The following is a 13,171-nucleotide window of genomic DNA, read 5'->3' on the forward strand; positions in this document are numbered from 1 at the left end:
AAAAAAAATACCTTCCGGAAAGAAAAGTCCACCATGTGGACTGCAGACACACAAGACCTCACCAAGCAGGTAGTAAGGGGCCGCCAGAAAGACACACCTGCCATGAACACAGAATGGAATAACACAAAAAGCATTAGGGTGCCCACCGGGAAGTAAACAGACTTTTCACTCTGACTTTTCCCAGTTTTATTCCAGTTCTGTGCAATGGCGCTTCCCAGGTGTTCACAGACCTCTGGTTGAGCATGGAAGAGACATGCAAGGTAACCAAAAAGTGGGTGTGGCAAATTGGCATCACTTGGTGCACATTCAGCTTGCTGAAGGGATTCTAGTGGCCCACATACTAAGTTTCTGAATGCAAATTAATTGCCAACATTTAAAAATGATAGAATTCTAGATTTCTGATTTCTCTTCTAAGAAACAGAAAGTCTGGCCCACTGAGTCATGATACTCACAAAGCAACTATTAGCTGCATCTGTTGAGTGATGGCCCCTATGAACAGGAATGCAGACACACAACCCCAACCTGGCCTGTGTCACTTGGTTTTTCACCTGCCTCGTCTGCCTCTGTGGATGGTGAGTTTCTAGGGAGAAACTGTCAAGGAGCTGGAGTGGTTCCCTGCAAGATCTGATGGTAAAATGATTGCAGACAATATATCTAAGGAAGAATGTGCCAACCAGAACGGAAGACTAGAGAAAGAGATATAAATATTGTGGCCAAACAGAGGCCACAAATAATTCATTTAGTTCATTTTACCCCTGAGGAAACTGAGACTTAGAGAGGTTAAGCCACTTTGCCCAAAGCTACCAGCGAGAAAGCAGCATAGGTAGGACTTAAAGCCAGACTTCTGGTTCCAGAGTCCTCTTTCTTAAGCACAAAGTCAATGACTTCTCATAGTATATAGGGGGCTTTGTGTGGCTCTGTGTCCTCTGCGCAGACAACACTGGCCAGCTAATGAAATCAGGGTTCCAAGCCAGAGAGGCTGAAGTGACTCCATAGATGGATTCTGCAATCCATACCCTTATAGGTCATTAAGGTATTGAGTATGCTTTAAATGGACAAAGAGTTTTAAAATTCTAAATTCATCTAAAACGTAGTTAAATTTATCACAGGGTATAAAGTCAGAAGAGCCAGCACTTTCCCTTCAGCAACTCTTCCTCTCTGTAAATCTTGAAATCAAAAGTTCTTGTGGACACAAAATATTTTTCAATTCTTCTTTGCTTATTTCATTCTATTCTCTAAAATGTATTAGTATCTCAATTGTATTCATGAAGTGCTAGCAACAAAGAGAAAAGACAGGAAGCTGTTGATTACTGAGAACTTCACATTTCACTTTGATAAATTTGATCAAATTATGTATGACAGCAGTAGCTAGGATGCAAGATTTATTTCCAAATGAACATCCTTTTAAAAAGGATGGGAAGAGAAAATAAACACCATCACAATATAAAACCTTGGAAGTAAATCCTCCAAAGGAATTCTGGTGCTATCTGGCCAGGTCCAACAGGACTGTCTAATCATTTGTTAAATAGCCACTGAATTGTTCTCTTGTTCTTCCAGAAATGTTTTCATCCTGCATCAAAAGGCCCTAATTGCAGAGTTAGCAATCTGATGAGCAATCTATTGCAAATTGCAATGCAAATACCGCTAATTCCAACCAAGCTGAAACTATATCATGATCCAGCTCTGCCCCAGCATCGTCATGATGTAACCTCCCCAATGCCACATCTTTTCTCAATGGTCCCATTTTCTGGAGCTGCTGTCTTCTGTGAGTCATCTGTTTCAGCAATTGACTCTCTTTCTGTTGACAACAAGCAGACTAAAAAAGCAGTATTTGGAACACTGACTATTCACTATTTGCTTCACGATGCTAATTTTTCAATACACTTAAAACAAAAAAAGTTGCACCCCTGGCTACCTGATCTTACCTGTCCAGGGCAATGGCAGGGAAGCTGAGGATAGTCACAGAGCAGAAGACTTTGTGCAAAAACTTAACGACCTTGCAGAAGAGCATGGTGTAGATCCACCAGCAACAGTGAGGACTGGTGCTGAGGATGATGTCGAAGGGCACGCAGACCAGGCTGGCACAAATCCCCGAGCAGGCCAGGTTTTTAATGAACCTGTTGGTGACAGATTTGAACACGGTTGTGCGGCAAGTCGACCATAACACCATGAAGTTTCCTGGCCAGATAGGCAAAAATAAAAACAACAAAAAAATGTTTAAATAAAAAGAAAGAAGACAAAAAAAGAAAGAAAGAAAATACAGGTTAAAAAAAAGATTGAAAAACCATATTTGAGAGTTCATTTCAAAGACCTTAAAGGCATATGATGTTGTCAATTTATGTGAAATTATCAAGTCACTTTCATAAGTATCAAAAAGTCTAGAAGAATTTTTTTTAGTGGTGAGTTTTGTTATTTAATTTTAGGCATAATAGTATCATGATGATTCTGTCTCACCTGAGTATGAACAGTCAGCTAGGGATTACTTAACCTCAGCCAGTCTACTCTGACCAAGTTTGCAAATGACCTCCGCCTTACCAAATTCTGTAACAGAAAAAGGACGAAAGCCACACATGTGGCTTCAAATGTCCTAGTAGTGATATTTTTAAAAAGTAAAAAGAAGCAGGTGAAATTTTAATAGTGTATATTATTGAACCCAATCTATGCCAAACATTATCATTTCAACGTCATCATTACTTTAAAAAGTATTAAAGTAATATATTCATTCTTATTTTTGTGCTACACCTTTGAAATGTGGCATGCATTTGTTTGTTTGTTTGTTTTGGTTTTTATTTATTTTTGGCTGCGTTGGGTCTTCGTTGCTGTGCACTGGCTTTCTCTAGTTGCAGCGAGTGGGGGCTACTCTCCGTTGTGCTGCATGGGCTTCTCATTGCGGTGGCTTCTCTTGTTGCGGATCACGGGCTCTACAGCGCAGACTCAGTAGATGTGGCGCACGGGCTTAGTTGCTCCGCAGCATGTGGGATCTTCCCAGACCAGGGATCGAACCCGTGTTCCCTGCATTGGCAGGAGGATTCTCAACCACTGCACCACCAGGGAAGCCCCTGGCATGCGTTTTTTAAATTGAAATATAATTAATATATAACATTGTATTCTTTTTAGGTATGCATGGTGTATGTTTTATTTTACACTTACAACACATTTTCAGTTCACATTCGTCACATTTCAAGGGCTCCATAGCCACATGCAGCTGGCGGCCACTGGACAGGCCTGCACTGTTCTAGACCTTTAGTGTCAATAACACACTTGCCTGTCCCTCTCTGAGCATCTTCCTCCTGTGGCTTCCACAGGCCTACAGCCTCCTGGTGTTCCTCCCACCTCTCCCAGGCCCTGGCTGCTTCCCAGTCTTCTTCACCAGGCCCTTCCCCATCCTCTCTCTCCAGCTCCTCCCTAGGTTAAAACACCCATTCAGGTGGTTCTCCACTGAAATGCTGGTGACTCCCACATTCATGGCCCAGACTAGGCCTCTCCTCTCAACTCCAGACTCCTGTCCCACTAAACATCTGATTCTGCACCCCATCTCCGTCTGTTCTGCCCACCCACTGTCCTCCAGAGTCTACACAATTCAGGGCCAACCTGCCTAATCTCACGCCACGCTGCCCCTGGCTTGCTGGGCACTGGCTACGCTGCCCTTTTTCTCTGTTCTTGAAACACAACGAGGCTGATCCGCTCTCCACGCCTGTGCACAAGTTTTTTATACTGCCTAGCGTGGTCCTCGTGTGTCCGATTCCTTTTAATCCAGGTCTTAGTATAATTGCTGCCTCCTCAAAGAGGTCTCCGCTAACCATATTTTTATTTTAAATACTCATTGCTCCTCCTTCCAGCATAGTCTCTTATAATATCCTGTTGTGGCCTTCTCAGCTCTTATCATAATTATTAATTTGTTTACTCATTTTCCCTTCACTTCATGAAGATTAAAAAAAACATGTCAATCTTGTTCACTGTTATAACTCCACTGCCTGGTTCAGTATCTGGCACAGAACAGGCATTCAGTAACTATTTAGATGAATGAATTTGAAAGACGACAAACAGTAATCAGAAGTCCCTGCAGAAAGGTAACCCATTTCGTAGTAGCAATGTCATGAGAGGCTATTCTGAGTCAGTAGTTCCCAAACCTCACTATGCATCAGAATTACTATACTAGACATCCTGAATCATAGTTACAGGTATAGAACTGGGAGCCTGCATTCGTAACAAGCACTTCAGATAGAGTTGGCCCCCAGACTGAAGTTTCAGAAATGCCACATCTAGACAGAGACTGTAGCCTTCATCCCCAGAATCTCACAGGGCCCAAGTCGTCAGGTATGTGGGGCTGCCTACGTTACCAGGGGAGATTTTACCTGGTGAAAGATCCAGGTCCACATGGCCAGTCAGTCATGACCCAAGGACACTGCTCCCTCCTGGGCACAGGCACAGAGAATGCCCTCTAATGGCTGAGGCAACAGCTCAGCCTCGTGGGGAAGGACAGCATGGTGCCAGGGGAGGGGAGCACAGGGCTCAGGGCTGCAGCCGAAGTCACCACCAGGAGCTGCCTCGCTGCCTCAGATGCTGACATAACTTACTGTCAAGAGGCTCTTTTCAGACACAGTAGTCTACAGCTACTTCTTATCTGCCAGAAAAAAAAAAAATGGACACTGCATTTAGGTAAGTAGGCCAGCTGCTTCCAGGAAATTCTCTATCAAACTTTCCTTACATAACTATGCTGACTCAGTGAGAGGAAATTCACAGTGTGAATATATACACACGTTTGTTCAATAGAAAAGCTGTTTATATGAATGTTACCGCCTCAGGCCCCCTCAAGCTTTTCTGTCACCAAGGTTACAGACTAAGCAATAATGATGTATTTGAAGCTCCATCTATATGGGGATTTTTTCTTTTTTCCTGGCCTTTCCCACTGAAATGCAGATTAGGATCTGGCTGAAGCATCTTTCCTCACTTAAGTTTTACAGATAGGACTTAAAATCTGGTAACCATCTAATAATGAAATTGCCCACTTAAAGAAATCTGTCGTAGGGCTTCCCTGGTGGTGCAGTGGTTAAGAATCTGCCTGCCAATGCAAGGGACACAGGTTCAAGCCCTGGCCCGGGAAGATCCCACATGCCGCGGAGCAGCTAAGCCCATGCACCACAACTACTGAGCCTGCACTCTAGAGCCCACAAGCCACACTACTGAGCCCACGTGCCACAACTACTGAAGCCTGAGTGCCTAGAGCCCGTGCTCTGCAACAAGAGAAGCCACAACAATGAGAAGCCCGCGCAGCGCAACAAAGAGTAGCCCCCGCTCACCACAACTAGAGAAAGCCCACGCACAGCAGTGAAGACCCAACACAGCCATAAATCAATCAATAAATTAATTAATTTTAAAAAAGAAATCTGCTGTGAGGAGAGTGTCATAGTATCTTCAGTTGTTAATATTGGGGCTGTCTCCAGTCCACTAGGGGACTTCCTATAAAGACCATCCTTCTGCTTTATAAAACAAGACCTGTAGGATTTTCTATTTCTCTATCACTGTTAATCTTTGTCACTTGGTAGGTTACACTGAATAAAACATTTTGTATAACAAACAGGAAAATTCATTGCAAAGGAGAGGACAGGCTGTGTGCCAAGATCTCTCATGCACACAGTAGATTTCTTTGAAACTAATCTCCATCATTACCCTCATACTCTAACTCTCTTATCTTTCTCTCTCCCTCCCAATTATGTTAGGCACACTTTTTTTTTTTTTTTTTTTTTTTTTTCCGGTACGCGGGCCTCTCACCGTTGTGGCCTCTCCCGTTGCAGAGCACAGGCTCCGGACGCGCAGGCTCAGCGGCCATGGCTCACGGGCCCAGCCGCTCCGCGGCATGTGGGATCTTCCCGGACCGGGGCACGAACCTGCGTCCCCTGCATCAGCAGGCGGACTCTCAACCACCGCGCCACCAGGGAAGCCCAGGCACACTTTTTAATTGTCTTTTTCTTAAATCATACATTTTATTAGTATGTCCACGCTTGCGAATGAGGAAACTTGTTTCCAATGAGTTATTATTGAAAAACCCGAGATGGCTATAATCACATTGTAGTTCCACTTACTTATAAAACTCTACGAGGCATCTGAAGCCTAATCCCTTTTCCTAAGAACCTGAAGCTAAAGAAGCCTCTATGTTCTTTCCCTTCTTTAAACCACCTCTCTCTGTCTTCACTTAAAAACTGTCTCGGGCTTCCCTGGTGGCGCAGTGGTTGAGAGTCCGCCTGCCGATGCAGGGGACACAGGTTCGTGCCCCGGTCCGGGAAAGTCCCACATGCCGCGGAGGGGCTGGGCCCATGAGCCATGGCCGCTGAGCCTGTGCGTCTGGAGCATGTGCTCCGCAACGGGAGAGGCCACAACAGTGAGAGGCCCGCGTACCGCAAAAAAAAAAAAAAAAAAACTGTCTCATTTGGCTTGAAGAACCCAAATTAGAAAAAAGTATCAGGCGAGGAGCACCCACACTCACGATCTGATTGGCCACACATTAAAAAAAACAAGTGTGTGTGTGTGTACACATGAGTACACACATACACATGCAAGCACACAAATATACACACAACAAAACAAAATAATTACATATTTGATCATTTAATCTCATGAGCACTTTAGATTCTTCTTAGCTTTACAAGGTACATCAAGGATAACTCAGCATATATTTTAAATAACACAGTATTCAACCTTGAGATATTTTTTAGTTTAGACATCATGGTCTCAATCACCCACCCCCTTTAGAAATGATTCAAGTTCTGTACCCATTCTTCCTCCCTACATCTTCCCATTATATTTTCTAATGCTGGATTCCATGACTACATTCAGTGCCAGGGCTGTGGGCACAGCAACACAATTACTACACACTCACAGCACACACAACCAAAAGGGGAATAAGAGATAGAGCATGATGGCGCTGGTAATACAAACCTACTCTCCCTGGGACTGCTATTACTTGATCATTACTCCTCATCTAAAATACAAATCAAGATTTCTCTTTACACAGTATAATTTGATATCAGACAATGCATAAAAGGACAAAAAAGAAAGTAAAAATTATCCACGCAGTGATAACTAACTGTAAACTTTAAGTATTTATCCTTCCAAACTTCTTTTTATATATACGGACTTCTTGATTATGCCAGTGGGACCAACTACGCACACTGCTTTTTCAGATCTTTTTCCATAACAACCACCTTTCTATACAATAAATAAAAATAGATCCATATCATCATTTTAACAGCTTCATAAAAGCAACAGTGCTTCTCTGGTTATACCCTAATGTATTTTGTCTATTGCACATTGATGACTTATTTTTAAAGCTGTTTTCAGTACATCTCTATTATACAATGTTGAGATCAACATCCTTATATATTTAAGTTTGGAGGAAGTGAACTGATTATTTACTGAAGATAAATTTCTAGAAGCAGAATTTCCGGGTCAAAGAGCTTACACATTTTTTTATATATATTGCAAAATGACCCTCCACAAAAGTCATATGAGAGAGGCGTTTTCCCCATAGGCTCACTAAAAGTTCTGCTGTCTTACTAAAATATTTGGAATTTTGCATACTTCCTCAATCCTATGATTCATGTTTTCCTTATTTCCAGAAAATTTTCATCCATTGCCTCTGAATCTTGCCCTATCCTTTCTCCTTATTATCTTCTTCTGGAATTCTTATTAGATTTACATTAGACCTCATTCTAGTCTCTTAACCTCTCATTCATATTTTCCATCAGTTTATTGTCTTCTGCAAACTGAATGCTATTTCTCATGTCTTCCTTCCATTTTATCAATTCTCAATTCATCTGGAAGTAATCAAACCATCTTTCTTTCTTTTCGTTTCTTGGGTATTAATTTGAAATTTGTATTTGGGTCTACTTCAAACTGCTTACTCTTTATTCTTAGTGTCTAGTTATTTTACTATGGCTCTTTTCCTTCTTTAATCTGTAACCACTTTTTTTTTTTTTTTTTTTTGGCTGTGTTGGGTCTTTGTTGCTGCGCGCAGCTTTCTCTAGTTGGTGGTAAGCGGGGGCTACTCTTCATTGCGGTGCTCGGGCTTCTCACTGCAGTGGCTTCTCTTGTTGCGGAGCACGGGCTCTAGGGTGCCCAGGCTTCAGTAGCTGTGGCTCATGGGCTCTAGAGAGCAGGCTCCGTAGTTGTGGCACATGGACTTAGCTGCTCCATGGCATGTGGGATCTTCCTGGACCAGGGCTAGAACTGGTGTCCCCTGCATTGGCAGGCAGATTCTTAACCACTGTGCCACCAGGGAAGCCCCTGTAATCATGTTTTTTAAATGCTTATACTTTCTTTCAGATTATTCTATTGTTTCTAGTTCTAGACGTGTTAATTTTGCCATTTGTTGGTTCTCCTGGCCCTCCTTTTATGGTTTTCCTCATATGGTTTTTAATGTTCAGTTATGAGCTCATAGTATATGGGGGTTGTTTTTCTGTGGCAGGCTACAGACCCTGGTTGTGGAAATGTTTCAAGTGGCTAGCCAAGCACATATTAGTACTTTGTTGCACTTTCATGTGCAAATCAAAGACAATGCAGTTGAAAGACCATTCTGAGAAAGGTTTAGTGTGTGGGGAAATTTTTACCCTAGGGAGATGCAGGATATTTTAATGACTAAGAGCACAGACCCTGAAGCCTTACTCCCAGATTCAAGTCCCAGCTCCACCATTTACTAGCTGTGTGATCATGGGTGAATTAACTTCTCTGTGCCTCAGTTTCACCATCTGTAGAGTGGACATAATAATAATGCCTATGTCCCAGGGGCATTGTGAGGATTTAATGAGCCCATACAAGTAATATAAGCACAGCACTTAGAACAGCTTCTTGTGCCTAATACATGCTATGTAAGTAGATATGTCACTGTTATTATTAGTTGCAAAAGTTTCCAGAGGGCACCAAGGAAAGGTCTGACAGAGACAGAAACAATGAGAGGCTGGGCCAGAGGAAAAGAAACCTGGAGCTGTATATAGAGAAGATAGAAGAGGACAGGTCCCTAGAAGGACTTGGAAGCAATCAGGAAGAAGAGACAAGGTAGGACTGACTGGCCTGCAGGTTCCACATGGAACACTGGGGTCTGACAAGGAAGAAACTCCTAGGTTTACCCTGTGGCGGTCCCTTGGGTGGTGCTGGCAAACTCACAGCAGACTGTCCCGTGGGGTCATGATGGGTGCCTGGGACTATGGTGTTTGAGTAGTTGTGACAACTTCAGAGCTCCATCCTCAGGCCTGTGGCACACACACAACTTGTCTCTCTCCCCCTCACTGTTGTCTGGATTCAGTGACTTCACTAAAGCCTTGTCTCCCTGGCAGGGGTGGGCAGGGGCCGCTGCAAGGTCTGCTCCCTCCTAGAATGTCCAGCCTCCATTTGAATCGCACATGACAGGTCTCAGACCAAGGACATCTCTTCTCCACATGGAGTCCTGCTCCTAGAATCCATCAAGCCCATAATAAGACATTCTAAACACCTTACAGAAATCTTGCAGCAGCACACAAACATGATACATCTTAATAAAGCCCCAGAGTGAATTAAAAACCCAAAGGGTCAAAAAATATCAAAAAAGGAATCAATGATCTTGACATGGTTTCATTAAGAAAAATGAAAAATCTCAAAGTGATGATGACTTCCTAATGTTTTCAATTCAATAATCTAAACAGCTTGAAACCATCAAGAGATTATTTGTATCATTATGGGAAAAGTTTTAAAAATGCTATCTGGCCAACAATAATGGTACAAGTAATAAAACAATGATTATAACTATACTTTATTATTTGTTTAAAAAACTTTTTAAAACATTAATAATTACCTACCATCTCCCCAATAGGTAGCCACTAAGCACTCTTGTGCATTTAGACACACAGGTTGAGCAAATAAGAATTTTAATCAGAATTTAAGTTTTGAAAAAGTCTGTTCAAAATTATTTTTAAAAAAAACACAACACTTCAATTGGCCCTTGAACAAAGCATGGGTTGATCTGCATATAACTTATAGTCAGCCCTCCACAGTTCCTCCACATCCATGGATTCAACCAACCATGGAATGTGTAGTACTACAGTAAATATTTACTATTGAAAAATATCTGCATATAAGTGGACCCATGCAGTTCAAACCCATGTTGTTCAAGGGTCAGCTATATTCAGTTTCTTACCACCTTTCTAGAAAGTAAAGGTGTCCCTGAATATCTGAGGGCATTTCTCCATTTTATTTAGGTATGGTTCAGAGGTAGTTTCATTATGACACTGATTTTTGCAAAAAGTTCATTTTAAAAGAATGCCAGGGCTTCTCTGGTGGTGCAGTGGTTAAGAATCCGCCTGCCAATGCAGGGGACATGGGTTTGAGCCCTGGTCTGGGAAGATCCCACATGCTGTGGAGCAGCTAAGCCTGTGCACTACAACTACTGAGCTCTAGAGCCCTCAAGCCACAACTACTGAGCCCGCATGCCACAACTACTGAAGCCCACATGCTGCATCTACTGAAGCCTGCGTGCCTAGAGCCTGTGCTCTGCAACAAGAGAAGCCACCGCAATGAGAAGCCCACGCACCAAAACGAAGAGTAGCCCCCGCTCACTGCAACTAGAGAAAGCCCACGTGCAGCAACGAAGACCCAGGGCAGCCAAAAATAAATAAATTAAATAAATAAATTTATATTTAAAAAAAAGAATGCCAGAGGGGGAAAAATGCGAGATTGACTAATTAAATCCATTTTGAAGAAGAACAGAGGTACAACAGTAACTTGATTAATTTTACCAAAGCATTCAGTAGTTCCCTACTGCCACTAGGAGAAAAACAAATGCAAACTTCTCAACATCATATAATACCCTTTAAGATACGACCCCTGGCTGCTCCCAAGCTTACTACCCAAAGTTGCAGCATCGTGATAGAATGAAATAACCCTGGAGATCTAAAGGGCAAATCCACGTTTTTCTCTGAACCCTTAAACCTGCTGCCTAAGCAAAACCCTCAAAGGAAACGCCCTTTCATTAGCAAGAGTGAGAGAGAGAGAGAGGGAGACAGAGAGAGAGACAGAGAGAGAGACAGAGACAGAGAGAGAGCAAGCAAGGGAAAGAGAAAGCGAAGGTAAGACAAGATAAGAATAAAGAACTCCTCAGTGTAGAGAAGGCAAATGGTACCTGACAAGTTCGAAGAAAAAAAAAAAAAAAAAGACACTGTTAAGCTCTGTGAACTTGGGGACACAAATATTCAAACTGATTACTAAGTTCACACTTCCAAAGGAAAGCTTAAATAGTTCTAAAAATGATTCTATCTTATTCTGATTTTTAAAAAATCTTTCTCCCGTTAATCTATGTGGGTAAATTTCCCAGCTACCCAGAGAGTCAGCACTGGCAAGGTGATAAGTAGCTTTTTGCCACTGGTATTATTATGAATTATGGCCACAGCAAGAATGTAGAGGAAAACAAGCTTGTAGCCAGAGCACTGTGCCTGGTGGTTTTCAATACAATTTGCTCTTCCTCTGAGTCTAAAAGTTTGAGTCTCTCCCTCACTAATGAAGTGTCAATTTGCTGTAACTTGTGATTAAACTATCTAATATCTGCCCAACTCTTTTTTAAACTGATCATTATTAGCATGAGAAAACTGTTACTTTAGTTACAACTAATCTGATTCCAGAGGTTGTTCTGAAATGATACAGAAGGTTCCAATTAAGCAGGAATTGGATTAGCAGGAAGAAGCTATGTAGTAAGTTTATTAAAATTCATGGTGAATTTCAAATAATTGCTTTGAATGAAAAGCATCTTATGAAATACATATCCCCAATCTAACCTTGGATGGTTTCCCCTTAGAATACATGTTCCCAATGAATAATTCAGATAAAATATTAACAGGATTTAGTTTTGTAATACATAAGAATATAGAAGGAGACTCCAACAACAGCCTCTTCCAATCAGCTCTTGTGAGGTTGCACAAAGAATTTTAGGTGAGTCTGCAACAAATGTTCATATGTTTTAGCAACAATGGTATCCCCAAAGGTAAGGCAGACTATATAACTCAATCAAGACAAAGAGACCCCAGTGACCATAGCCACTGGGGTTCTCTCATGGAAGTCGCAATGCCCCTGAAACTAGAGGGGCATTGTCAGTCCCTCACATCTCTCAACACACAGCGAGATACACACAGATCTAAAAGGTAAGAAGAAAGACTCACAAAATCTGAAGTTGATAACTGTCTCTTTCTTTGACTACTCAAATTTTTTTCCATATAAACTAACCAGAAAATTTTCATAACTTCACAGGATTCCTTGCTCTCCGATCTCTCACATTAAATAGATTAACCTCCCTGAAAGGTATATTATTCCCTGAAAAAAAATATGGCAAGAGTCTCAGTATCAGTGGCCCCATCTAACTGACAGCTTCGAACCTTTAATAACCACAAGCTCCATTTCCCCCTCAGTAGGCGTATAGAGAAAGCTTCCAGGGAAAAGGAGGAAACCAGTTATCAAACTCTCTCTCATTACACAAGCTCCCCTTGGATCTGTATGCTAACAAGATATTCCTGATTAAGTGGAGGTGAAGTAGTTCACTGCCTTAAATGTCTACTCCACAGGCCATCCTACTAAGAGGTTCTTGTCTATATTAAATTGCTTATGTAGTCTTTGAAGGCAAGGTCTGTATCTTCTGCACCATTCATATAGCATTAGCCTAGAGGGGTTATTTCTCCCATAAAATATTGTGAGATTACGAACCCTGAGAAGAACCTTATCTGGAAATTCTGTTGACCCTCATGAGCACGAACCACGGTTTTGTATCTAGGAGTTGCTTCATAAATACCCAGATAACTGAATGAATAAAAGCTTGAAGTTCAATATGACTCTATCAGAATTATCAGAATTTTTTTTCTGTGTACTCAGTTTCGCAGGTACATCTATTGATGCCAACTGCCTTTGATCAACAAGCTGAATGTTTACTATCTCCCAATCGCCAGCACACAGTGTCAGAGCAGCTTGAGAGTGATGTATTCAATGATACATCACACTATACTATAATTAGTCTAGTGAATGTGCACAGAATACACATGCATTCTATTCTCCTACGCCCTCAGTTCCAGTAACTACAATTATGCAGTATGAAAGGGAAAATTATGTTGGAAATATTCCCAAAGAACACAAGGGTAAGATAATTAGAGGGCTAAGAAAGGAAAGT

General features: G+C 41.8%; 1 protein-coding gene across 7 annotated transcripts in view; it reads right to left on the reverse strand.

The window, feature by feature from the left end:
* LOC131752238 (G-protein coupled receptor 176) overlaps window positions 1-13,171 on the reverse strand; it is a 319,400-nt gene that overhangs the window by 225,110 nt on the left and 81,119 nt on the right. For 3 of the 7 annotated variants that reach the window (XM_067028947.1, XM_067028944.1, XM_059059007.2), the window contains exon 2: window positions 1,926-2,178. The exons of 1 other annotated variant lie outside the window; for it this stretch is intronic. In XM_067028947.1, the coding sequence (XP_066885048.1) occupies window positions 1,926-2,178 (253 nt within the window). Of the gene's footprint in view, window positions 1-1,925; window positions 2,179-4,355; window positions 4,568-13,171 lie in introns of those variants that run through there. 3 more of the 7 variants (XM_067028946.1, XM_067028945.1, XM_067028948.1) reach the window with 3 other exon arrangements.

This window comes from Kogia breviceps, chromosome 3, assembly GCF_026419965.1.
Source record: "Kogia breviceps isolate mKogBre1 chromosome 3, mKogBre1 haplotype 1, whole genome shotgun sequence".
NCBI classification, from domain to species: Eukaryota; Metazoa; Chordata; class Mammalia; order Artiodactyla; family Physeteridae; genus Kogia; species Kogia breviceps.